The following is a 25,189-nucleotide window of genomic DNA, read 5'->3' on the forward strand; positions in this document are numbered from 1 at the left end:
TGTCACCCAGGCTGGAGTGCAGTGGTGCGATCTCGGCTCCCTGCAACCTCTGCCTCCCGGGTTCAAGTGATTCTCCTGCCTCAGCCTCCTGAGTAGCTAGGATTACAGGCGTGTGCCATCACGTCTGGCTAATTTCTGTATTTTTAGGAGAAATGGGATTTCACCATGTTGATCAGGCTGGTCTTGAACTCCTGACCTCGTGATCCGCCCACCTCGGCCTCCCAAAGTGCTGGGATTACAGGGGTGAGCTACCATGCCCAGCCGATGAATGTTTTAACATAAACCTGTGTAGTCAGTCACTCACCACCTATAGGAATATAACATTTGCAGCACATCAGCAAGCTCCCTCATACTCCTCATTATTTTTATCCCTGATACTGACTTACGGAAACCTCTTCAATCTGGTTCCTGTGTCCTTGTGATAAGGCCCCCTCTTTAGTAATTTCTAGCACAAATCGCTCCAGACTCACCTTGTACTTTCCCTGCTGAAGCCTAGAAATCGGCCATTTCTCCTGAACAGCCTTGGTTCCTTTTACTGGGGACTGTTACTGAGAAATCGGCATCTAGACACTAGGCGTTTTACTGCGATGTTACTACTTGGGGCATTCTGAAAGCAGAGTTAAGAGCCAGTAAATAGTTAATGTTATCTATTTTAAATATTTTAAAAATCGTTTAAAAAATTCTAGTCAATCATAGGGTTCTTTCTCCACTTTCCCCATTCCAGATTCCAGATTCCCACAGTAAGAACCTTGGCTTCCAGTCACGTCAATATGTTGATTACTCAGCTTCAGAATAATCATTCCATTATATTACCAAACAACAAATCTAAGTAAAGTTCAAGATTTCTTTGCAATTTTGCCTTTAGATTGATGGTATAGAGTCAAAGTACTCTATAAAAAGTTACCTGAATTCATTTTTCTTCCCTCATATAATTGTAATCCCAAAGTGTCATTTCTAAGATAGCTGTTGGAAGATAAGTTCATTCTTTTCCTCTTTGCTGGAACATAACCTCCACAAGGTAGGGGTGTGTGTGTGTTTCATTGTCTCAGTCTAGTCCCTAGGTCTTAGATGGTCATAAAAATTTGTTAGTGAATGCCAGGTCTGAGCTATGCACTGAGTTGCTCCTGGCAGAAGCGACTGGTGGCAAAAGCTCCTGGCAGAACCTGGTGGGTTTAGAACAGTGTGATACAAGGCTTTTGGGAGAGGGTGGAAGATGGAGAAAGTGTATAAACAATCCCAGATAGTAAACGCTAGGGCTTTGGATGTATTCAGGAGGGATTGAAGCCGCCACAGAAAGAGAAGTAGTCTTCTGGCCTTCTAAGTCCGAACTAAGAGGCCAAGCTGGGGGTCCAAGCTGTGTGTGTCCAAATGTTTTAAGGGCTGGAGTGTACTCAAGACAGGCGCTTTGGACAAGGCTGCTAATATTGAAAAGAGCTTGCTGGGCGTTGTGGCTCAAGCCTGTAATCCTAGCATTTTGGGAGGCCAAGGCGGGAGGATCGCTTGAGCCCCGAAGTTCAAGGTTGCAGTGAGCTATGATCGCGCCACTACACTGCAGCCTCAGTGTGGGCTACAGAGCGAGACCCTGTCTAAAAAAAGAGAAAATGTTGAATGCAGTTAGCGATGCTTGGAGGAGACCGAGGGAATTCCCCTGCTCAAGTCTGGGAACTAGAGGCGCGGGAAGGTCCTGCTTCCCCGCCACCCAACGATCACGTTTCCCAGTAAACCCAACTTCCGGGTCCCATTCCAGGCCTCCAGGCCTCCAGGCCCGCTTGACAACAAGCTCCGCCCTCCGCTGGCCCGTAGATGCCACTCGGTGATTGGCCGTGTCTGAAGCCGCGCCCCGGCGTCGCGTCGCGGCCTTAGGACACGCCGAGCTCCGACGCCCGCCCCAGCCTCTATTGGGCGGCCGGTTTCCAATCGGAAGAGCTTCTGAGCCTCAGTCTTTGGGCGGCGCTGGCCATTGGCGGGCAGGATGGAGGCGGAGCCTTGGGTCGTAGCCTGCTGCCCGAGGTTAAGGTGAGCGACTGCAGGCGAACCCGGCGACAGCGCAGGTCGCGTCGACCCTGGCTCCTCTGCCTGCCCCAGCGGGTGAGCCTGCGCTAGACCCCCGTCCCCTTCCTGCGTCCGCCCGAATGCGCCTGCGCGGCAACAGCCGCCTGCTCTTGCGCCCCTTCCCCCAGCTTCCTGGGCACCTCTCCCCACTCCCTTTCCTGCCCTGCCATCCTCTCGCCCCCAGGCTCTTCTGCGGGGTCTCCCCAGTCCGGGTCCTTCCCCTATCCCTCCCTCCCCCACTCCCCAGGACCCTGGCGCCCCAGCCGCAAGGGCTGCGCCCCCGGGAGCCGCGATGTGGGTCGTCTCAGAGCCTGTGGGCTTCCCTGCCCTCACTGCCCTCCTCCTCCGCGCAGGCCCCCGCCTCCTTCAGGATGACGCTGGACGTGGGGCCCGAGGATGAGCTGCCCGACTGGGCCGCCGCCAAGGAGTTTTACCAGAAGTACGACCCTAAGGACGTCATCGGCAGGTGAGACCGCGGCCGGGGAAACGGAGGTCCAGAGAGGTCGGGCCTCAGCAGTCCCGCTTCGGTTTGAGGGCTCTAGAGGTGTGTGTGTGTGTGTGTGTGTGTGTGTGTCAAGGTTTTCAGGATAGTTCTTTTTTTTTGAAACGGAGTGTCGCTCTGTGGCCCAGGCCGGAGTGCAGTGGCGCGATCTCGGCTCACTGCAACCTCTGCCTCCCGGCTTCAAGTGATTCTCCTGCCTCAGCCTCCCGAGTAGCTGGTATTACAGGCGTGCGCCACTACACCGGCTAATTTGTATTTTTAGTAGAGGTGGGGGTTTCACCATATTGGCCAGGCTGGTCTTGAACTCCTGAACTCGTGATCTGCCAGCCTCAGCCTCCCAAAGTGCTAGGATTACAGGTGTGAGCCACCGCGCCCGGATGACTGAATAGTTCTAAGTGGAAAAAATCAGTGGTAAGTGGAGAACACCTAATGACTAGGCTGTTATCTTGGGTCAACCCCATATTTTTCACGGATTCATTCATTTATGCCTTCAACACACACGGATGGTTGACGCACCTACTGTGCCAGACACAAAGCTCAACACAGGGAGGGTAGAAAAGATGCCTGTGCCTTTGAGGTACTCCACCTGAAGTGACGTGAACGTTAAAAAGGCATCAGGCTAGATAGGTAGAGGTCTGTATCAAGTGTTATGGGATTCCAGAAAAACACAGTTTCCCAGGAGTCACCTTTGGGCTGGGTCTTGAGGTATGAGTCGGAGTTCAGGGGGGTCTTTAAAATCGTAAAAATGTATGCGTGTGGTAGATGTCTGCATCAGATTCTCAAAGAGGCTCGTTAAAGCTGGGTCATAATTAAAACATGGCCTCAAACTCAGATGCTCTTAGTGGTTGCGTGGGAAATTAAAACCATGACGTGGCCAAGAGTAACAGAGTAAGAAGTGTTGTGTAAGGTGGAGGATTCGTGTCCCACCTATGATGTGTGAATTCAGATTTGTAAAAAAAAAAAAAAAAAATCGCACTGGCCAAAACGTAACACATTGGAGGGCTGTGTTTGGCCTATGGATCAATAGTTTACATCCCTTGATTTAACTAGATGTGGGTGACCGAATTCCCAAGTGAGTTATGTGAGACCAAGGAGGCCCCAGAGAGCATAGTAGTAAGGCTCTGTGAAGGGCAGCAAGGGAACCAGCATAAGAAATGGAATTTGAGGCCTGATCCTGGAGGGATTTGCTCCTTAGTCTGAGGAATGTGTAGGGTCATATGGAGTTGGTGATAGCCTGAGCAAGGAAATCCTTATCTAGGACTTTGTGTGTGCCTCACGAATGCCCTTCAACATCCCTTCAGGATGCTGTTGGCCGCATTTCACAGTTGCAGGAGCTGAAGCCCAAGGACCTTATGTCAGGGGACCACTTAGGTTAATTGGTAGCAAATCTGAGGTCTACTCTAAGGTCTGATTCTCAGCTTTGGTCTTCCAGTCAATGGCTTCATATTTATTTGGAGTTTCCTACACTTGAGGGAACTTTGGGATCTGGATGGGGTGATCAGGGAAGTGCAAGTGGAATATGGAGGGAGACTTAAATCTTTCTTCCCCTTTCCTTCAAGGAGCAGGTGCTGAGGCTCAGTGTGGGAGGGACTTGCCTAGGCTTTCCCATGGAGGAAGTGGCAGAGCCTGGATTTGAACCCAGGCCCTACCTGCCTTCCCTGTGAGCTTTGCGTTGTGCCTTGCTGGGTACCCAGGTTCCTGAGGCTGCTGTGAAGCCAGGGTGAGCTCCTAAGCTTGTTGCCCTGTGATCCAGATGGGTCTTCAGGGTCTGGCACAGCAGGCATGAGGATGCTGAAGCCCCAGCCTGTGCAGAAATGTGAGCACAGAGGCCCTGACTTGTGCTATTTTCTGGCTCTCGCAGAGGAGTGAGCTCTGTGGTCCGCCGTTGTGTTCATCGAGCTACTGGCCACGAGTTTGCGGTGAAGATTATGGAAGTGACAGCTGAGCGACTGAGTCCTGAGCAGCTGGAGGAGGTGCGGGAAGCCACACGGCGAGAGACACACATCCTTCGCCAGGTCGCCGGCCACCCCCACATCAGTGAGGCTGTCTTCCTTGCTCCTGTTAGCAGACGACCCCCCACCTCTTGCTGACCCTGCCCACAGCCCACTTCCCCCAACATTGCCTCCACACCTCTCCTCCCTTCCTCCTGGCTTCATTCCACTAAAGAGTGGCCATCCATTGGCCCCCCCCACTGCCTCCTCTGGTTCTCCTTTCTTCCCAGTAACAGCCCGCTGCTGTCCCAGGGTGACCAAGCCCCATCAATGTGCATCTACTCCTTTCCATCTCTGTCTCTCTGCCTCTCTTCCTCTCTCCCTAGTCACCCTCATCGATTCCTACGAGTCTTCTAGCTTCATGTTCCTGGTGTTTGACCTGTGAGTATCTCCCTGCCACCATCGGAGAAGCCTCCTCCCCACCTCCATGTATGGCCCAGCATTTGCTGCTCAGTGGGCTGGACCCACCCTGCTCACACTTTCCTGCTCCAGCTGGGGCTCTCTATCACCTGGGCCTGCCTGCTAGCCCACGGCTCTGGCCTTCTCCCTCGGTGCCATCATTGAGGCAAATTCTTTAAAAGTAATAGTGACCAGCCAGGCATGGTGGCTCATGCCTGTAATCCTAGCATTTTGGGAGGCTGAGGCGGGTGGATCACCTGAGGTCAGGAGTTCAAGACCAGCCTGGCCAACATGGCAAAACCCCGTCTCTACTAAAAATACAAAAATTAGCCAGGTGTGGTGGTGCACGCCTGTAAGCCCATCTACTCGGGAGGCTGAGGCAGGAGAATCGCTTGAACCCGAGAAGCGGAGGCTGCAGTGAGCCGAGATCATGCCATTGCGATTCTCCTGTGTCAGCCTCCCGAGTAGCTGGGACTACAGGCGCCTGCCACCACGCCCGGCTCATTTTTGTATTTTTTTAGTAGAGACGGGGTTTCACCATGTTAGCCAGGATGGTCTCGATCTCCTGACCTCGTGATCCACCCACCTCGGCCTCCCAAAGTGCTGGGAGTGAACAGATTGTGGCCGGGTGCAGTGGCTCACGCCTGTAATCCCAGCACTTGGGGAGGCCGAGGTGGGCGGATCATGAGGTCAAGAGATCGAGACCATCCTGGCCAACACGATGAAACCCCGTCTCTACTAAAATACAAAAAAATTAGCCAGGTGTGGTGGTGGGTGCCTGTAATCCCAGCTAATTGGGAGGCTGAAGCAGTAGAATCACTTGAACCCGGGAGGTGGAGGTTGCAGTGAGCTGAGATCGTGCCATTGCACTCCAGCCTGGGTGACACAGCGAGACTCTTATCTCCAAAAAAAAAAAAAAAGTGTTCAGCAGTGGACTGACCACTTAGAAAACAGATCCTTGCGGCTGGGCGCGGTGGCTCACACCTGTAATGCCAGCACTTTGGGAGGCCGAGGTGGGCGGATCACAAGGTCAGGAGATCAAGACCATCCTGGCTAACACGGTGAAACCCCATCTCTACTAAAAATACAAAAAAAATTAGCCGGGAGTGGTAGCAGGCACCTGTAGTCCTAGCTACTCGGGAGGCTGAGGCAGGAGAATGGCGCGAACCCTGGAAGCGGAGCTTGCAGTGAGCGGAGATCACGCCACCGCACTCTAGCCTGGGCAACAGAGCGAGACTCCATCTCAAAAAAAAGAAAAAGAAAAAGAAAATAGATCCTTGTTCATCAGCCTCTCGTGCTGCTTAACACACTACTCTGGTGTCTGTCTCTGCCCATCTGTTCTTTTTCTGGTCAGAATCTGAATGTCAGCTGTTACACGGTATAATGTAAACCAATTGCAAAGGTATTTCAAAAGAGAATGATTTGAATTCCAAAGATTTAAGAGAGGCCCTTGGAAGAAATTCATGAAAGCTTCCATATATTTACAGAAATGGCCCTCTGCAAAAGTCAGAGGGGACGTAAGGATGTCTATTATGCCATCCTCCAGCTGTGCAGAGTGACTACACTCCCCAAAACAGTACCTGATAAGTTAGTTTGAGGACTGATGCAGAGTTACAAGTATAACTCAATTTTGAAAGTATTATTTTTAATTGACACATAATTATAACCTCAGCTTTTAAAGACAAAATTTCAAAATAAGGTCCTATTCAACCTTTGTGCCACAAAAAAACTGAAATTTTGGTCCATTTTCTTTATAGATTCACTTTGAGAGGCCTTTTTCAGGCATAGTTATTCTCAAACAACAAGAAACTCCTATAAATTATATTGTCACAAGAAGTCTCTTATTTTTGCTATAATTGCCATCATGGCATAATGCAGATATTTCAGCTGCCAACACACCAGGCCAAACTGCCTTGTTGGAGTACTGTGTCTCTAGACCCTTTGGTTTGTCCGCAGAGGAATCTATCTTTAATGGCCTCTTCCATGGTATTTTGTATGAGCACTGGTCTGTTTTCTCAGCCCCCAATGTGGGGTGCAGCTGCCTCCTATGCCCCTCCTTCCCTTAGGATGCGGAAGGGAGAGCTGTTTGACTATCTCACAGAGAAGGTAGCCCTCTCAGAAAAGGAAACCAGGTAAGGGTTGAGCCTGCAGCCCCAGGGGTGAGCAGGGGGTGGGACAGGGCAGGGAGGAGCCAAGGAGGAGACTGCACCCGCCTTCCCTTTCCTCAGGTCCATCATGCGGTCTCTGCTGGAAGCAGTGAGCTTTCTCCATGCCAACAACATTGTGCATCGAGATCTGAAGCCCGAGAATATTCTCCTAGATGATAATATGCAGATCCGACTTTCAGATTTCGGGTTCTCCTGCCACTTGGAACCTGGCGAGAAGCTTCGAGGTGAGGGGATCTAGTGCCCTTATAGGCTTGGGAGGGGAGACCCAGGCCTGATGAGATTGGTTGGCTGGGTCTGAGTACCAAGTCCCTGGTGCCAAGAAAAAGGGAGAAGTCATTGGGTACTTGCCAAGTACCCTGTGGGCGCAAAACCTGTTTTTACCTCAGAGTGGGCATTCTGACCTGGGGAGGATGGAGACAGACAAGTGGGCTGACGGACAGTGGTGCACGGTGGGCAGAGGGCCATGCCAGGGGAGCCCGGAGGAAGGAACACCAATTCAGCCTGAGCCCCACAGAAGAGGTAAAAAAGGGAGCAGGGCAGAGTCATGCTTAGCCACGTTTGGGGTCTGGAGTGCAGGACCATGGGAGCCTGATGTGATATGTCCAGACTGCACTTCCCACCTGGGCCCTGGGCCTCAGGTTCACCTGATGTGAATACATTTGTCGGGACAGTAATATTTCTACTGCAAATGGGAAACTTCAAATAAAATTCACCTGTGGGACTCTTCAGAGCCTTTAGTCTGCCACTGACTCTCTCCCTCAATGGCTTTGCACTAGACTTATGGAAAGCTACTGTTTACTGGGCATTCACCTATCAGTCTTTTTCTTTTTTGAGACAGAGTCTTGCTCTGTCACCCAGGCTGGGGTGCAGTGGCATGATCTTCACTCACCGCAATCTCCACCTCCTGGGTTCAAGCTATTCTGCCTCAGCCTCCTGAGTAGTTGGGATTACAGGTGCCCACCACCATGCCCGGCTCATTTTTGTATTTTTAGTAGAAATGGAGTTTCACAATGTTGGCCAGGCTGGTCTCAAACTCCTGACCTCAAGTGATCCTCCCGCCCCGGCCTCCCAAAGTGCTGGGATTACAGGCATGAGCACTGTGCCTGGCCGGCACCAATCTTTATATGGCTTATTCCCCCAAATCCTCTCCACAGCTCTGTGTGACAGATAGTATTTGTGTCTCTGTTTTTACAGAAGGGCTCAAAGAGGTGAGATGACTTCTCCAGGGTCCTAATGCCAGGACTGAACTTGGACAGTCTGACTTCAAATTTCATACTCTTAACCTGTGGGCTTACATGTCTGCTGGATGTTGTGCTTTAAAACCCTTTGGGGGCCGGGCGCGGTGGCTCAAGCCTGTAATCCCAGCACTTTGGGAGGCCGAGACGGGCGGATCACGAGGTCAGGAGATCGAGACCATCCTGGCTAACATGGTGAAACCCCGTCTCTACTAAAAAAATACAAAAAAAACTAGCCGGGCGAGGTGGCGGGCGCCTGTAGTCCCAGCTACTCGGGAGGCTGAGGCAGGAGAATGGCGTAAACCCGGGAGGCGGAGCTTGCAGTGAGCTGAGATCCGGCCACTGCACTCCAGCCCGGGCGACAGAACGAGACTCCATCTAAAAAAAAAAAAAACCCTTTGGGCTTCCACATGTACTTTTCCCCTTTCTGGAATCATCTTTGCCTCTGCCCACTCCATCCTCTTCTTGGCTTGGGTAATTCAAGTTTCACTTTACACCTCCAGGGCAGCTTAGGTCCCTTTGCTTTTTGTTCTCCTATCTTCTTCATTCACAACACCTCTTACTCTATTGTTACTTCCCACTTGCCTTCAGGTAGACAGCTCGCTAAGGACACATCTCATTTGCCACTTGGCAAATCAATGCCACTGGCATTCAATAAATACTTGGTATAGGAATGAATTTCCCAAGAAAGTCAGTTTCAATTCAGGGCTGTTAAAATCTCCTGGAAGTGTGCCAGGGAACACAGTTCAGAAATTACTGGAAGAATTGGTGCCCGAGTGGTGGAAAAAACTAAAAATACAAACTTGAGCCAAGCATGGTGGCACGCATCTGTCACCTCAGCTACTCGGGAGGTTGAAGGAGGAGGATCACTTGAGCCTAGGAGCCCAAGGCTGCAATGAGCTGTGATAGTGCCACCACACTCCAGCCTGTGTGACATAGTGACCCTATCTCTAAAAATAAATAAATGTAAAAATACAGACTTGCATAAAGTTTTGGAGGGCTCTGGGCTTTAGAACTGTAGATTTGATCATGTGTCATGATGTGGAATCAGGGAAGGGTTTTAAACAAGGGACTTACCCACTATGTGCTTTAAGAAATCCCATAGCTCACAGGGCGCAGTGGCTCACACCTGTAATCCCAACACTTTGAGAGCCCGAGGCAGGTGGATCATGAGGTCAGGAGTTCAAGACCAGTCTGGCCAACATGGTGAAACCCCCATCTCTACTAAAAATACAAAAAATTAGCCAGGCGTGGTGGCACGCACCTGTAATCCCAGCTACTCGGGAGACTGAGACAGGAGAATCGCTTGAACTTGGGAGGCGGAGGTTGCATTGAGCTGAGATCATGCCATCGTACACCAGACTAGGCGACAGGGCAAGACTCCGTGTCCAAAAACAAAAAAAGAAAAAACAAAAGAAATTCCATATCTCCGCTTGTTCCCCCTGGGTGGAGTGATGGTTGGAGGTTATAGGAGGAGGAAGAGGTTTGGGCAGATAGGAATGCAGAAATTTTTTTTCCATATGTATTGTGATGTATGGAAAAATACATAATCTTTCCATATGCTTTATGATATGTATAAAACTAAGGTAACAAGTTGTAAGGAGTAGATAGGTTGACTTGGATAGTGGGTAGGTAGGGTTGGAGGAGGCAAATGATATGGTGGAACAAGGACCTTGAAATCAATCCAAAACCCAGGTTTTCCTAGGAAGGCCACCAGGAGCCATGATGGGTATCTGAACTGTTGAGCAGGGATAGTGCCTCAGCGGAGACTTGGCAGAAGGCAGGCAGGAGGAGGATGGGAACACTGGTAGTTCTGGTGGCATTGAGGAGGCTCCAGCAGAGATCCAGTGCTAGGGGCCCTGGAGGGGCCAGTGGCATCCCCTCAATCTTGGTCCTCTCTCCCCAGAGTTGTGTGGGACCCCAGGGTATCTAGCGCCAGAGATCCTTAAATGCTCCATGGATGAAACCCACCCAGGCTACGGCAAGGAGGTCGACCTGTGAGTTCCTGGTCTCCCTCTCCCTCCTGTGCTTGCTGTTCTTTGCCGGGTCTGTCTGTCACTCAGTCCCGCCTGACTCCAGTCTCTTTCCCAGCTGGGCCTGTGGGGTGATCTTGTTCACACTCCTGGCTGGCTCGCCACCCTTCTGGCACCGGCGGCAGATCCTGATGTTACGCATGATCATGGAGGGCCAGTACCAGTTCAGTTCCCCTGAGTGGGACGACCGTTCCAGCACTGTCAAAGACTTGGTGAGCTGGGGCTGAGAGGACAGTAGGGGAGGCCCAAGAGCTGCCCCTCATGCTCTGGGTCTCTCCTAGATTTCCAGGCTGCTGCAGGTGGATCCTGAAGCACGCCTGACAGCTGAGCAGGCCCTACAGCACCCCTTCTTTGAGCGTTGTGAAGGCAGCCAATCCTGGAACCTCACCCCCCGCCAGCGGTTCCGGGTAAGCCTGAGAGTGTCAAGGTCTGGGCCCATTCCTCTGTTTCATGATCTTTCCCCTGCACTAGAGCTCACCCTGCCCCCCTTCCTAGGTGGCAGTGTGGACAGTGCTGGCTGCTGGACGAGTGGCCCTAAGCACCCATCGTGTACGGCCACTGACTAAGAACGCACTGTTGAGGGACCCTTATGCGCTGCGGTCAGTGCGGCGCCTCATCGACAACTGTGCCTTCCGGCTCTATGGGCACTGGGTGAAGAAAGGGGAGCAGCAGAACCGGGCAGCTCTCTTTCAGCACCGGCCCCCTGGGCCTTTTCCCATCATGGGCCCTGAAGAGGAGGGAGACTCTGCTGCTGTAACTGAGGATGAGGCCGTGCTGGTACTGGGTTAGGACCTCAACCCCAGGGATTCCCAGGAAGCAGAACTCTCCAGAAGAAGGGTTTTGATCATTCCAGCTCCTCTGGGCTCTGGCCTCAGGCCCACCACTCATCCTGCTACCCTCTTAAAAGACCAGCCCGGTACCTGTCTTCCCACCAGCCAGGGCTCTGAGATCAGAGCTGGGATGGAAGGGAGCCACTCTGAATGCCACACCTGGCCCAGTCAGTGCTGCCTGCGCTGCATATGAAATAAAACCCACTACACACCAGGGAGAGCGAGTGTCCTGTGTCTTCTGTCTGGCTTGGGCAGGAAAGCCCAGAAGATACTTACCAGGGTGCAGGGATAGGGCCATTCTGGCCCAGACCTTTATTGGGGAAAATGCTGGGGGTCACTTGGTCTTGCTCTTGCCTTTACCCGGAGGTAGCTGGAAGGGCCGCTCTAGTGCAGTCAACTTGCTGCTGAGCCTTTCCTCGCTGGCCTTGAGCTGCTCTTCCACCAGCCGCTGGAGCTCCTCCAGCTCTTTGTTCACTTGGGTGTTGATGTAGGCTCGGAGGACGTGGACGTGGCCTGCAGGGGCAGAGAAGAAGGGGCAGGGTGAGGAGAGATGCTGTCTGGCAATGGGGATGGTCCCTAGCTGGGCAAACACAGCCCCCAAATTTCCCCTGGGGGATATACAGGTGGCAATGTTGTTTCCGTTTAGGAAATGTCAGCCAGCCCTTGTATGAAAGGTAGTTGGGTAGGGTAGCTATGCTGGACTTTGCAGATTCAAATTCTGATCCCTACTCAGTAGCTGTGTGACCTTAGGCAGGTTATTTAACCTATCTGTGCCTCAGTTTCCTTGTGTAAAATGTGAATAGTGATATCTAGCACATAGGATTAAGGGAGGATTAAATGAGTTAATTTATATAAAATGCTTAGAGCAGGGCATGCACTGCACACCTATTGCCAAGTATGTGCTGGCTGTTACTGTCATTGGCTTTCTAATGATCATTTCTCTGGAGCCACCTCAGCTGTGCATTTTTTTGTTTGTTTTGAGACAGAGTCTCGCTCTGTGGCCCAGGCTGGAGTGCAGCGGCGAGATCTCGGCTCACTGCAATCTCCGCCTCCTAGGTTCATGTAATTCTCCTGCCTCAGCCTCCCGAGTAGCTGGGACTACAGAAGCGCACTGCCACGCCCGACTATTTTTTTGTATTTTAGTAGATACGGGTTTTCACAGTGTTGCCCAGGCTGGTCGCAAACTCCTGAGCTCAGGCAATCCGCCCGCCTCAGATTGTGTTAGGATTACAGGCATGAGCCGCCGCACCAGGCCTACAGCTACGCTTTTATCTATCATCTTGGACTTCTGCATAAGGGATCAGTTAGAGAAAGGACTCTGACTAAAAACAAAAAGTCTGAAGTCCTGATGTGATCCAAACCCTTCATTCTACACCCGCTCAGAGGGACAGGGCGGCCTGCCCCCTCCAGATCCTCACTTGGCTCCGGCTCTGGTGGGGCCACTGTCTCTAGTTCCTCTTCCTGCGGGGTAACTGCCTGCTCCTCCACCTCCTTGCTTTCTTCTTTCTCTGCAAACCAGAAGCAGGAAGAGACTGTGGCCCCAGGCCTGGACCAGCCCAGCCCTGCCCTGGCACTCTCCCTTACCCATCTCACTCTCTGGCCACAGTTTGGGTGGCTGTAGCCCCATGTAAGTCAAAGACAGATCCAGCCGCACCTGAGAAGCAAAGAAGAGGGAGGCTAAAAAGAGGGCACCTGCGCTGAGGGGAGGGGGGGTTGAGGATGGCTCCTCATGGTCCACCACCCCCTACCTGGGGTGTGAAGACGTATTTATAGAGTTTGAAGTGGCGGAAGTAAGTGTTGACCACGTAGTCTTCCAGGGCCAGCAGTTGTTCCTCTTTGAAGAGGTCGATGCTGAAAGGAGGCCGCTGTGGTGGTGACTGGGAATCAGAACCCTGACTACCTCCTGGACCCCTGGCTTTGCCTCCAAAAGCCTAGCAATCTAGGAGCAAGGAGAGCCCACTGGGGTCTTCACAGGAAGATAAGGGTGATGAATGTGAGAGAGACTGGGCTAGACCTTGCCTGGGGATGGGTAAAGGTTCCAGAATGTTCCAGGGGAACTGACCCTGACTCCATGGCAAAAAAGAACGCTGGTGAAGTAGCGGTAGCACTCCTCCACGTTGCCCAAGGGGGTTGCTGGTAGGGAAAGCAAGATGTGGTAGTGAGGCCCTCTCTGGTATCCATTCATTCACTTCACTCAACAGCTGTTTATGACCATGAGCTTCAGAGGCAGACAGATCTGGGTTTCAGCCCTGGCTTGTTTCCTTAACTCATGTAACAAATATTGAATACCCACTATATGCCCACTGTATACTGTTTTAGGCACTCAAGACAGATAAGGTCCTGTTCTTTTTTTTTGAGACGGAGTCTCACTCTGTCACCCAGGCTGGAGTGCGGTAGGCAGATCTCAGCTCACTGCAAGCTCCGCCTCCTGGGTTCACGCCATTCTCCCGCCTCAGCCTCCCGAGTAGCTGGGACTACAGGTGCCGCCACCTCGCCCGGCTAGTTTTTTTTTTTTTTGTACTTTTAGTAGAGACGGGGTTTCACCATGTTAGCCAGGATGGTCTCGATCTCCTGACCTCGTGATCCGCCCGTCTCGGCCTCCCAAAGGGTCCTGTTCTTACGAAGCTTATATTCTAGGAGAAGTGACACAATAAACCAAGAAATAGCTCATTTCAGCTATTAAACATTCTGAAGCATGAGCTATTAAATATTCTAAAGCAGGTTTTATTGTGCACTATGCATATATTTGCATAAATTATTTCTCAGAACTGTCCTTTACAGGACCGTATCCTTAATTTCTTTTTTTCTTTTTTTTTTTTGAGATGGAGTCACGCTCTGTTGCCCAGGCTAGAGTGCAGTGGCACAATCTCGGCTCACTGCAAGCTCCACCTCCCGGGTTCACGCCATTCTCCTGCCTCAGCCTCCTGAGTAGGTGGGACTACAGGCGCCCGCCTCCACGCCTGGCTAATTTTTTTTTTTTTTGTATTTTTAGTAGAGACAGGGTTTCACTGTATTAGGCAGGATGGTCTCAAACTCCTGACCTTGTGATCCGCCTGCCTCGGCCTCCCAAAGTGCTGGGATTACAGGCGTGAGCCACCATGCCTGGCCTGTATCCTTAATTTCTAGATAAGGAAGCAGTGGATTGGAAAGGTGATGGCTTATGTGTGATAATGCTATTAATAAAGACATATTCCAGGCAGAAATCCCCTGCTTCTGCTTCCCATTGTCACTTGTGCCCGCCCCAGTTCCTCTTCTCCCTGGGGCTCAAACCTGGTAGCTGCCCCCTCTCACCAATACAAGCCTTGTGAAGATCCTGGAGCAGGGCACAAGCCGCTGACGTCTGCTCCAGTGAGAAGCCCTGCTGGCGGCAGAAGATGAGCGCATGGCAGAAGAGGTCCAGGGTGATGGCGTCCCGCAGGCTCTGCTCAGGACACCCTAGCTCCAGCAGCTCAGCCAACACCCTTGGGAGGGAGAGAGGAGTGAGTGACAACTGGAGCCTCCTTTCATCATCCTAAACCCACCACATGCTTTGGAGTCAACCATTCCTCATGTCTTCCCAACCTGACCCCTCGACCTTTGCCAAGAGCTCTTCCCGCGCCCCCACTCAGTCCCTACTGCCTCATCTCCTCAGCACTGGTAGTCTTCTCCAGCTGGTGCATGGAATGGATGTCCAGGTACTTCCTGTTATAGGAAAAGAAAAAGAGTATTGGTGGCCATTACCTATCATGACAGGGCTGTGACAGCTAGTGCGTGGGACTGGGAGTTGGGCCACTGGTGTGAAGCTGGGCTCTTTTGCCAACTTGCTGTTTAACTATGCAAATCGTTAGCTCTTTGGGCCTAAATGAACTCTTATGAGCCTCTCCATTTCTAAAGCTTAGGGTTAGGAAACTTGAATTGTTTTTTCTGCTCTGCCACTACTTTGTATGACCTTGGTCAAATCCCCCTGTGGCCCTCAGTGTCCCCCTCTGTACAATACTCCATAGCGGCCATGAGACTCCCTTTACATCCTGCCTTTGGCTCTTTTTTTCTCACACTGTCTCCTCTTTGGATTGGGGAGGCTGGAAAGCTGGCTTCCAGTCACCTGGAGTAATTGCATCTCTAGGCCTCAGTCTCCTCATCTGTAAAAATGGGGATGCCCTGGCCACAGACAGGACTGTTGGGGAGGCAATAAAGGAAGAATGCAAATATTCAGTGTAACTCTTTCCCAAGTCTCTTCACACTCACCACATGCAGATCTGGGGTCGGGGCAGCGGCGGCTGCGGAAAGAAAGCGAATTGGGGAAGGCAGCTGTGGTGTCCTGGCCGTCGCGAATCTCCAGCGGGCCCGAGAACTCGCCGTAACTTGCCATCTCATTTCAACGACTAAGAAGGAGAGGCGCGGGCGAGGGCGGGCTTCAGGAGGCCCTAGGTGCTCCATGCGAGCACAATAACCACAAGGGTCACACACCCCTGCCTCTCCTCGCCCAGGCAGCGGGGGAGACGTCCCGAACGTTAGCAAGCATAATGACGTTATGGGGAGCCCGTTTATAAATATTCACGAGCGGACAAGACTGTCCCGCCCTCACTGGGAACAAGTTGGCCTGCGGGGGAGCCCGTTTATAAATATTCACGAGCGGACCAGACTGTCCCGCCCTCACTGGGAACAAGTTGGCCTGCGGGGGAGCCCGTTTATAAATATTCACGAGCGGACCAGACTGTCCCGCCCTCACTGGGAACAAGTTGGCTTCGGCGTCTTCATCCGCTTTCGCCGCCGCCGCCGCCGCCGCCGCCGTCGACTGGATCCGCACACTCGCTCTCGTCCGCGCGGCCGACCCACGCACTGAGATGCGATCCTTCCCCGCTTCCCGCCGCAGCTCGGAGAGACGTTCAAGCTCCGACTGCACCCTCATTCCCAAAAAGTGGCTGGTCTTGCGGTTGAGCATCTCGCCGCTCTTCCGTGCCGCGGCGCGCCCCGGGCTCCCGCCGCCTCGGTTCCAGGACAGCCAGCGCTCGGTCTGCGGCTACCAAGGCCGGGCCCGCTCGCCTTGCTCCGGCCAATCTGCGCGCCTAGTGGCGCTGCGGTGCGAATCCGTGGGGCGTCTCCCTCCGTCTCAACGGCGACGGTTGCCAAGGGGGCTTGTGAAGGAAGGAAGGCGGGAACCGCAGGCTCACGCCAGTGGGTGCGAAGAGAACGCGCAGATACGTAAGAAGTTGCGAGTGCCCACCTGGGCACCCTCTCTTCCAAGTTGCTAATACGAGGGCCGGCGCTGTCCTCCAGGCTGGGAAGTGGGAGCGCGGTATCAGTTACTATGGGAACTGCCTTTTGGCCAATCACTGAGAGAAAGAGAAGGTGTTTGGGCAGAAGCCAGAGGACCCGAGAGGCGGGACCAAGCGTAACCAATGGAAGCAGAAGATAAAGAAGTTTCCTCACATCCGGGGCTGCCTCTGGCGCCTGCGCCCCGCGCCCCGTTGGGGGGGCCAGTGACGTCCAGTGACGTCCGGTGAAATCCAAGATGGCGGCGCTAGGCTGACCGTGTTGCTGGTGAGGGCTCTGGCGCCGGCGGGGACGGGATCCAGCAGGTGTGTGAGGGGTGGAGGGTGTTTGGGGCTGTGGAACACCAGCCGTTCGCACATCTCTGCTCTCTGTCTTCTGCAGGTGACGGAAGTACCGCCTCCTCCCGTCTGACGCCCCTCAGGGGACCCTGCGCCTCTCCAGCCGCCGCGGCCATGTCTGGGCTAGGCAACAAACGCGCCGCCGGCGACGGGGGCTCAGGGCCCCCGGAGAAGAAGCTGAGTCGTGAGGAGAAGACCACTACCACTCTTATCGAGCCCATTCGTCTTGGAGGCATCTCTTCCACGGTTCTTGGGCTCTTGCCTTAACCCTCAGAACTTCCCAGAGCCCTCCCTCTGTTCTCTGGCCAAACTGTCCAGAATCTTACACCCACTTCCCCAAGTTTAGCAAGGTCCGCGTTACAGGATACTCTGTTGAAAGAAGCCGAGAACACGACGCCTGTCTTCCCTTTACAGATAGGAAAACAGGTTCCCAGGGGGCGTGTGACTTGTCAAAGACTAAGGAGTTAGAAGGGGACAGGCAGAAACAACGTGAGCCTCCTCACAACCAAGACACTTTCGCTGTGGGTTGTCTGAGCCTCCTTAGATTCTGTTAGCGGTTAGTGTGGGAATACCCCCATCTCCCATGCTTTCCAGATGCTCTGCTACTCTCTGTCTTTCTGTGTGATTGGTTTCTGGGCCCTGCTTGATATTCTGTCGGCCCCTTTGTTTTCTTTGGTAGGAGGAGATGGACCTGAAGGTATTACAGTTCAAGAACAAAAAACTGGCAGAGCGGCTGGAACAACGGCAGGCTTGTGAAGATGAACTCCGAGAACGAATTGAGAAGTTGGAGAAGCGGCAGGCCACAGATGATGCCACACTCCTCATCGTCAATCGCTACTGGGCCCAGGTGGATGCCTTCTGCTTTCCAAGACCAGGCCTTGATTCAGCTGCCAATCCCCAGATTCCCCTACTGGAAAAGGAGTATAATGTTGGAAAGCACTAAGGGATTCATAACATTTTTGATGTTTTCTCCTTCCAGCTGGATGAAACTGTGGAAAACCTTCTCCGATGCCATGAGAGCCAGGGGGAGGTGTCTTCAGCGCCTGAAGCACCTGGGACCCAGGAGGGGCCCACGTGTGATGGGACTCCTCTCCCAGAGCCGGGGACATCAGAGCTGAGAGGTAAGACCAGAGTTCTGGGATCTAGGGGGCTTAAGTTTTGGGAAAAGTCCTGGGGAGGAGGGGACTTTGGTGTTGGGCCTCTGAATTGCCTGCCTTACTACTCCCCACGAAATGGATTTCATGTTTGGGTAGTAAAGTGCAGTGCACAAAAATACATGCTTTGGACTCTGACTAACTTGGTTGATAGAGCAATTCATGTTTTGACACCCATTTGTTTCAAAACAGTATTACGGTTGAGCGTTAACTATGTGTTTGACGCTTTCTAGAAATGGGTACTTGCTCATTGCATTTGCTATGAGGGAGGAAATTACAGACATAGTAAGCAGAAAGTACTGGGGCTCCTGAAAGGGAATAATTGTGTGTGCACACGTGTGTGTGTGAGATTCTAATTTTTATTGGGACAGTACAGGAGGCATCCCTGAGGATGTGATACGCAACTCTGTAGCTTTGAGGAAATTACTTTACCTTCCTGAACCTCATTTGTCTCACTTTCAGGATGGAGATAATAGTGCACTATAGGTTGTGTTGATTAAGTGAGCCATGAATATTGAAGGGCTCAGTCTGGAACTTAGTAAAGAGTGGTGGTAACTGCTGCTGTTATCCTCATGAGGGTCTGTCCATTCCTTCCAGAGCCCTTGCCATTGCAGCTGCGGCCCCCTCTCAGTGAGCCGGCCTTGGCTTTTGTGGTGGCCTTGGGTGCCAGCAGCAGTGAGGAGGTGGAGCTGGAGCTGCAAGGCCGAATGGAGTTCTCTAAGGCAGCTGTGTCTCATGTGGTAGAGGCCTCAGACCGCCTACAGCGCCGGGTGGAGGAACTCTGTCAGCGAGTGTATAGCCGAGGTGGGTTCTTTGTGCCCATACCCAAGAGGTGTCCATCCCTACCTGCATCTTGATGGCACCGCTTCCTGATTCCCTAATGCCCAAGTCCAAGGGCGGCCAGAATTCCCCAAGGAATAAATCAGCCATGTTCTTGGGAGGGGTAGGTTAGGCTATAGATGGGGGTTCCAACTTTGATTCCTGGACTGAATGCTAGAGAGATGGGTTGGAGGAGTTGTTGATGCTGGTAGAGCCTCCTGTCCAGAGGCCCCTCTGGAGCACTTTGTGTGGGTTGCAGATCCACAAGGCAGAGCTTCAAGGGCTCAGGCCTTGTAGGTTGACAGGCTTCTCCCACCTTAGTTCTGCCACCCTCACCTGGACATGCTGGGAATGTGGCTCCCCTCTCTGAGCTGGTTTCCTCCCCTGTGCAGTGGGGATAAAGACTCCTGGCTTTGTCATGAGAAATTGGCAAGACAGCTGGGGGATCACATTGGGCACATAGCAGACTCCAGAATGAGTTAGTTCTTTGCCTCATTGCCCTGAGCTGGACTCTTAATCTGGGCCCTGCCTTCCCAGGGGACAGTGAGCCCCTCAGTGAAGTGGCTCGGGCACGCACCCGAGAGCTGGGCCGTGAGAACCGGCGACTGCAGGACTTGGCCACCCAGCTGCAGGAGAAACACCACCGCATCTCACTGGAGGTGAGGAGCCGGGGGCTTTGGGAGTGGGATTAGAATCAGGCAGGATTTGGGTTAGATGGGCACTCAGGGACCTCAGGAACCAAGTCCCCCATCCAAGCATCTGCTCCCTCATTGTTCCCAGTACTCCGAGCTCCAGGATAAAGTGACGTCGGCAGAGACCAAGGTGTTGGAGATGGAGACAACAGTGGAGGACTTGCAGTGGGACATTGAGAAGCTGCGGAAGCGAGAGCAAAAGCTCAATAAGCACCTGGCAGAGGCCTTAGAGCAGGTGGGGCAGGGGTGCTGGGGCAGGTGAGGCAAGGCTGGGCCCTTGGGCCCTAGCTCCTCCCCTCCACTTCCATTGCCTATCTGTTTTCTCTCCACAGCTGAACTCTGGTTACTATGTGTCTGGGAGCTCCTCAGGCTTCCAGGGGGGCCAGATCACACTCAGTATGCAGAAGGTGAGCGGCGTCTTCCTCCCACCCCTTCTCATGATCTCTTCTGTGTTGCACTCTTGAAATTCCCCTCGAGACGAAGGACAAACGTCCATATCCAAGGCCCTTCTTGGTCACTCCTGCTGCTCTTTCTTTCATGCATTCATATACTTTTTGAGTAAATTTTTGAACACTTAGTGCTAGGCACTAGGCATATTGGGGAGAAGAAAATAGAGGTCAAAACTTTCATGGAGCAGACAAGAAATAAATAAAATAATATATCTTTAGGTTCTACTTGTGGTAACAAACAAGAAATCAATAAAATAGCCTGTCAGTGTGTTATGAGTACCACAAAGATAAAGCACAGAAGAGAGAGAGAGGAGTGAGTTGGAGTCAGTTGGCATCTGGTGGTCACTGTGCCCTTTTTCCCTTTACTGGCACTTTAGGCCTTCCTGGAATGCTTCCATGATTCCCCATCAGTTAAGAGCCTTAGTTCCCAACACCAACCATGCAGTATTGAATTTTCTCCCATTTGTCTGGGAGCCCTTAGGAAAGTACTTGGTTTGGGGCATCAGAATCGGTCGTTGCCCTGCACGGAGTGCTTGGGCTGGAGTGTTTGCTGGGGATGTAAGGGAAGCCTGCTGCCACACCTGGCCCTGCCTCCCATGGCCCCGCCTCCCACTCCTTAGTTTGAGATGCTGAATGCAGAGTTGGAGGAAAACCAGGAATTGGCCAACAGCCGCATGGCAGAGCTGGAGAAACTGCAGGCTGAACTTCAGGGGGCTGTGCGGACCAATGAGCGCCTCAAGGTGGGCTGCTGTAGGGGCTGAGAAGGCCTGTGCCTATAAGGGAGGGACTGAGCCCTGAATCCTCTTGCTGATCCCATTTGGGCATCCCTGCCCCAGGTGGCGTTGCGGAGCCTTCCCGAGGAGGTAGTGCGGGAGACAGGGGAGTACCGCATGCTGCAGGCCCAGTTCTCACTGCTCTACAACGAGTCTCTGCAAGTGAAGACCCAGCTGGATGAGGCTCGGGGCCTGCTGCTGGCCACCAAAAACTCCCACCTGCGACACATAGAGCACATGGAGGTATGCCTCTGGAACAGGCGTGGGGACTGGGCTAAGGGCCAGACCCTTAGTGTTGAGGTGTTGGTGGCTTCAGAGGCCCTGTGTGCCAGCCAGGGGTCCCTGAGGAATAGATTTTTCCTAAGATACTGAATCCTAAGGTGGGACCAGGGGACTGTGTGGGTCCTTAACACGTCAATCCACAGAGCGACGAGCTGGGGCTGCAGAAGAAGCTGCGCACAGAGGTCATTCAGCTGGAGGACACGCTGGCCCAGGTACGCAAGGAGTACGAGATGCTGCGCATCGAGTTTGAGCAGAATCTGGCGGCCAACGAGCAGGCGGGTATGTGGTGAGGATAAGGCGGAGGTGGGGCCTTATCCGGGAGTGCTGGGCCCTGGTGTGGGGCCGCTGCTTATCCAGATGCAAAAGGCTAAGGCCTTTTTCTTCACAGAGCCTCGGCTTCCTGTGCTAAACAGGGCCTGCACTGCTTGGCTCCCAGGCACAGTGAGGGTCACGCCAGCTGGGATGGCTGATGGAGCAGGCACATGCAGAGTTTGAGCTGTCAGCCCTGTCCATAGTCTTCTGGTCTGATGATGTCTCTCTCTCTCAGATACTTGTGTTATAAAGATTTATCATATGCCACCTATGAGCCAGGCTCTGTTCTAGGGTTTGGGGTTATGCCAGTGAACAAAACAGAATTCCTGCCATGTAGAGCAACATTCTGATAGAAGACAGACTAGAGAAAGACAAACTAGTAGAAGAAAAGTAGAAAATGTGTTAGCTCCTGACAGATACCCTAAGGAAAGTAAAGCAGAAAAGGATGATAGGAAGTATCAGGAGAAACAGTGTTGCAATTTTGGATAGGTGGCCAGGGAAATGCAACTGGGAAGGTGATGTTTAAGAATCTAGAAAAAGTTGACTAACTTTTGTGAATATTACAGTTACCTTCTCTATTAAAGGGATGTATTAAAAAAAAAAAAAAAGAAAAAGAAAAAACATAGGCCAGGCATGGTGATTCATGTCTGTAATCCCAGCACTTTGGGAAGCCAAGGTGGGAGGATCGCTTGAGGCCAGGAATTTGAGACCACCCTGGGCAACAAAGTGAGACACTTTCTATTTTAAAAAAACAAAAAATATATTCTGCATTAGCAAAAGTCATATGAATAGGCAGTGTCAAGTTACTTTTGGGTGAGTTTCCTTGAAGTCAGCATTATTTGATGAGTTCATGCTCAGTTGAGGCCGCAGTGTTCCCCTCCTGCACAGTGGGAGTGATAGCATAGCCTCTTCCCGCACTGAGGGGTTGGACCCCTAACCCAGGAACTGGTTCTGACACCCTTAATTCCTGATGCTCCTCCAGGGCCCATCAACCGTGAGATGCGCCACCTGATTAGTAGTCTTCAAAACCACAACCACCAGCTAAAAGGGGATGCCCAGCGATACAAGCGGAAGCTTCGAGAAGTACAAGCTGAGATTGGCAAGGTGAGAAGGGGCCTGCCTGGGAAAAGCTTTGGCTAGACTCCAGGGAACAACATCTGACTTCATCCCTCTTCCTCTCTGCCTTTGCAGCTCCGGGCCCAGGCCAGTGGCTCTACCCACTCCACCCCCAACCTGGGCCACCCAGAGGACTCTGGCCTCAGTGCCCCAGCCCCAGGGAAAGAGGAGGGTGGGCCAGGCCCTGTCAGTACCCCCGACAACAGAAAGGAAATGGCTCCAGTGCCTGGCACCACCACTACTACCACTTCAGTGAAGAAGGAGGAGCTGGTCCCCTCTGAAGAGGATGTCCAGGGCTTAACCCCTGGGGCCCAGGGCCCTTCCTCCCGGGGCCGAGAACCCGAGGCCAGGCCCAAGCGGGAGCTTCGGGAACGAGAAGGTCCTGGCTTGGGTCCTCCACCTGTAGCCTCCGCTCTCTCGAGGGCCGATCGGGAGAAGGCCAAGGTGGAAGAAGCCAAGCGGAAGGAATCAGAACTCCTCAAGGGTCTCCGAGCAGAGCTCAAGTGAGGCTGTGTTCCTGTCTCCTTCCTGACCCTGCCAGGTGGCCTCCAGTCCCACTCACCAAGACTTCCTCCTGTACCTCCTTGCCAGGAAGGCCCAAGAGAGCCAGAAGGAGATGAAACTGTTGCTGGATATGTATAAGTCAGCGCCCAAGGAGCAGCGGGATAAGGTGCAGCTCATGGCAGCAGAACGCAAGGCCAAGGCCGAGGTGAGGGCAGCTGGGGCTTGTGGGACATGCAGAAAGGCAGAACAGAGTCCTAGGTCAGCAGGAAGCAGTATCAAGAGAGTTCCTTTTTCCCTGTGCTGTAGGTTGATGAGCTGCGGAGCCGCATCCGGGAATTGGAGGAGAGGGATCGAAGGGAGAGCAAGAAGATCGCGGATGAGGATGCCCTGCGGCGCATTCGGCAGGCAGAGGAGCAGATAGAACACCTGCAGCGCAAGCTGGGTGCCACCAAGCAGGTGCGGCCCCTGTGGTGCCCTCGCCTCTGATTGCAGAGAGATCCCTTCAAACCCTGTTGGGTGCCTGTAGTGCCGCAGCACCTTGATGATCTGGGTCCCCTCTGTGGTTCTTTGCTTTGCTGCGTTTTCCCATGGTTCCCACACAGCCATCCTGTCCATTTCCCATGTTCCATCTTGTCTCCTCCCACTTGCTGCAGGAGGAGGAGGCTCTGCTCTCAGAGATGGATGTGACAGGTCAGGCTTTTGAGGACATGCAGGAACAGAATGGGCGGCTGCTACAGCAGTTGCGGGAAAAGGACGATGCCAACTTTAAGCTGATGTCAGAGCGGATCAAGGCTAATCAGATTCACAAGCTGCTGCGGGAGGAGAAGGATGAGTTGGGCGAGCAGGTCCTTGGCCTCAAGTCCCAGGTATGGCTGCCCCCAGCTTGTAGGGTGGAGCTGGAGAGGTGGGGGTCATGCCCCTGAGTCCTCCTCTGGTCCTTAGGTGGATGCCCAGCTGCTGACAGTGCAGAAGCTGGAGGAGAAGGAGCGGGCTTTGCAGGGCAGCCTTGGGGGTGTGGAGAAGGAGCTGACGCTGCGCAGCCAAGCCCTGGAGCTCAACAAGCGGAAGGTGAGGCTGGGCCAGGGGGACACACAACTTGGGCTGCTGGCTCACCTCCTCACCTTCCGATTCTGCTCAGAGCACCTGACGCGATAGCCTGAGATGAAGCCAGGCTGTCACAGAACAGCTCACACATACTGAACATATACATGCGCGAGGCCACATGCTGAGTGCTTGACATGTTTGGTCACATTTCAGTCTCATTAATCCTATCAAGATGGTGTTTATGGGTGTGGTGGCTCACGCCTGTAATCCCAACACTTTGGGAAACAGAGGCAGGAGGTTTGATTGAGGCCAGGAGTTGGAGACCAGCCTGGGCAACATAGTGAGACCCCCATCTCTACAAAAAAATTTTAAAATTAGCTGGGTGTGGTGGTATGTGCCTGTAGTCCCAGCTTCTCAAGTGACAGGCCGACAGGTGAGAGGATCACTTGAACCCAGAAGGTTGAGGCTGCAGTGAGCTATGATCACACCACTGCACTGCAGTCTGGGTGACAAGGATGAGACTCTGTCCCTAGGAAAAAAAATAAAAGGTGGAATTTTTTTTTTTTTGAAATGGAATCTTGTTCTGTCGCCCAGGCTGGAGTGCAGTGTTGCGATCTCAGCTCACTGCCATCTCCACCTCCCAGGTTCAAGCAATTCTCCCACCTCAGCCTCCGAAGTGGCTGAGATTACAGGTGCGCACCACCATGCCTGGCTAATTTTTGTATTTTTTTTAGTAGAGACGGGGTTTCACCATGTTGACCAGGCTGGTCTCAAACTCCTGACCTTGTGATCCGCCCACCTTGGCCTCCCAAAGTGCTGGGGTTACAGCGTGAGCCCCCATGCTTGGCCGAATTTTGTTTTTAACCTTATTTTATAAATAAGGAAACTGAGGCTCAGGGAGGTGGACTGATACGCTCAAGAGGGAGTGGCCCTGGTATGTGGGTCCAAGCCTCCTTGACTCCAGGCTCTACCTTCTAACCACTCACTGGTGAACTGTAAGCTGGGGATGATGTTCCCTGTCACATAGTTGTATTAAATATAAGAAATGTCTAGCTTTGGCTAAAGGCTTAAGATTAACATTGATTTCCATTTCCTCTGAAGCTGTTTTCTTTTCCAGTTAGTTCATTCATTTAAGCAGTATGTTTGTGGTTTTTTTTTTTTTTTTTTGAGACGGAGTCTTGCTCTGTCACCCAGGCTGGAGTGCAGTGGCCAGATCTCAGCTCACTGCAAGCTCCTCCTCTCA

At 52.7% G+C, this 25,189-nt stretch overlaps 3 protein-coding genes across 7 annotated transcripts in view; 2 read left to right on the plus strand and 1 right to left on the minus strand.

Annotated features, from left to right (window-relative positions):
* Positions 1-1,904: 1,904 nt before the first annotated feature.
* PHKG2 (phosphorylase kinase, gamma 2 (testis)) lies at positions 1,905-15,407 on the plus strand. Of its 2 annotated transcripts, none has more exons than XM_011933599.1 (10): positions 1,905-2,016; positions 2,406-2,518; positions 4,416-4,591; positions 4,872-4,926; positions 7,011-7,076; positions 7,173-7,336; positions 10,254-10,344; positions 10,439-10,592; positions 10,662-10,787; positions 10,876-11,430. In XM_011933599.1, the coding sequence occupies exons 2-10, from the start codon at positions 2,424-2,426 to the stop codon at positions 11,167-11,169; spliced, it is 1,221 nt and encodes a 406-aa protein (XP_011788989.1). In that variant the 5' UTR covers positions 1,905-2,016; positions 2,406-2,423; the 3' UTR covers positions 11,170-11,430. The 2 variants fall into 2 exon arrangements, with proteins under 2 accessions (XP_011788989.1, XP_011788990.1); XM_011933600.1 differs by lacking the exon at positions 1,905-2,016 and adding an exon at positions 14,337-15,407 and having other exon boundaries at positions 2,143-2,518; positions 10,876-11,031.
* LOC105505687 (chromosome unknown open reading frame, human C16orf93) lies at positions 11,492-16,653 on the minus strand. The gene is made up of 9 exons (XM_011933598.1): positions 15,919-16,653; positions 15,435-15,466; positions 14,826-14,891; positions 14,502-14,671; positions 13,273-13,343; positions 12,959-13,075; positions 12,795-12,864; positions 12,629-12,718; positions 11,492-11,723 (listed from the first exon to the last, which is right to left on the minus strand). The coding sequence occupies exons 1-9, from the start codon at positions 16,129-16,131 to the stop codon at positions 11,545-11,547; spliced, it is 1,008 nt and encodes a 335-aa protein (XP_011788988.1). The 5' UTR covers positions 16,132-16,653; the 3' UTR covers positions 11,492-11,544.
* The window catches only part of RNF40 (ring finger protein 40, E3 ubiquitin protein ligase), a 14,122-nt gene continuing 4,927 nt past the window's right edge, over positions 15,995-25,189 (plus strand). The window contains exons 1-17 of one of the 4 annotated variants that reach the window (XM_011933595.1): positions 15,995-16,730; positions 16,845-17,047; positions 17,481-17,648; positions 17,781-17,922; positions 18,553-18,759; positions 19,312-19,433; positions 19,555-19,701; positions 19,799-19,873; positions 20,536-20,655; positions 20,752-20,931; positions 21,114-21,249; positions 22,265-22,386; positions 22,474-22,901; positions 22,990-23,107; positions 23,209-23,358; positions 23,556-23,768; positions 23,845-23,970. In XM_011933595.1, the coding sequence (XP_011788985.1) occupies positions 16,916-17,047; positions 17,481-17,648; positions 17,781-17,922; positions 18,553-18,759; positions 19,312-19,433; positions 19,555-19,701; positions 19,799-19,873; positions 20,536-20,655; positions 20,752-20,931; positions 21,114-21,249; positions 22,265-22,386; positions 22,474-22,901; positions 22,990-23,107; positions 23,209-23,358; positions 23,556-23,768; positions 23,845-23,970 (2,586 nt within the window). In that variant the 5' untranslated portion in view covers positions 15,995-16,730; positions 16,845-16,915. Of the gene's footprint in view, positions 16,769-16,844; positions 17,048-17,480; positions 17,649-17,780; positions 17,923-18,552; positions 18,760-19,311; positions 19,434-19,554; positions 19,702-19,798; positions 19,874-20,535; positions 20,656-20,751; positions 20,932-21,113; positions 21,250-22,264; positions 22,387-22,473; positions 22,902-22,989; positions 23,108-23,208; positions 23,359-23,555; positions 23,769-23,844; positions 23,971-25,189 lie in introns of all 4 variants that reach the window. The other 3 variants (XM_011933594.1, XM_011933593.1, XM_011933596.1) reach the window with 3 other exon arrangements.

Source organism: Colobus angolensis, unplaced genomic scaffold (assembly GCF_000951035.1).
Source record: "Colobus angolensis palliatus isolate OR3802 unplaced genomic scaffold, Cang.pa_1.0 Scaffold128, whole genome shotgun sequence".
In the NCBI taxonomy this organism is placed as follows: Eukaryota; Metazoa; Chordata; class Mammalia; order Primates; family Cercopithecidae; genus Colobus; species Colobus angolensis.

Coding starts and splice junctions, on each gene's coding strand:
- PHKG2 (XM_011933599.1), top strand. CDS start 2,424: ATGACGCTGGACGTGGGGCCCGAGGATGAGCTGCCCGACTGGGCCGCC. Junction 2,519..4,415: donor CCTAAGGACGTCATCGGCAG/GTGAGACCGCGG, acceptor TGGCTCTCGCAG/AGGAGTGAGCTCTGTGGTCC. Junction 7,077..7,172: donor CTCTCAGAAAAGGAAACCAG/GTAAGGGTTGAG, acceptor CCCTTTCCTCAG/GTCCATCATGCGGTCTCTGC.
- LOC105505687 (XM_011933598.1), bottom strand. CDS start 16,131: ATGCTCAACCGCAAGACCAGCCACTTTTTGGGAATGAGGGTGCAGTCG. Junction 12,865..12,958: donor AATACGTCTTCACACCCCAG/GTAGGGGGTGGT, acceptor TTTGCTTCTCAG/GTGCGGCTGGATCTGTCTTT. Junction 11,724..12,628: donor CCCACCAGAGCCGGAGCCAA/GTGAGGATCTGG, acceptor CTGCCCCTGCAG/GCCACGTCCACGTCCTCCGA.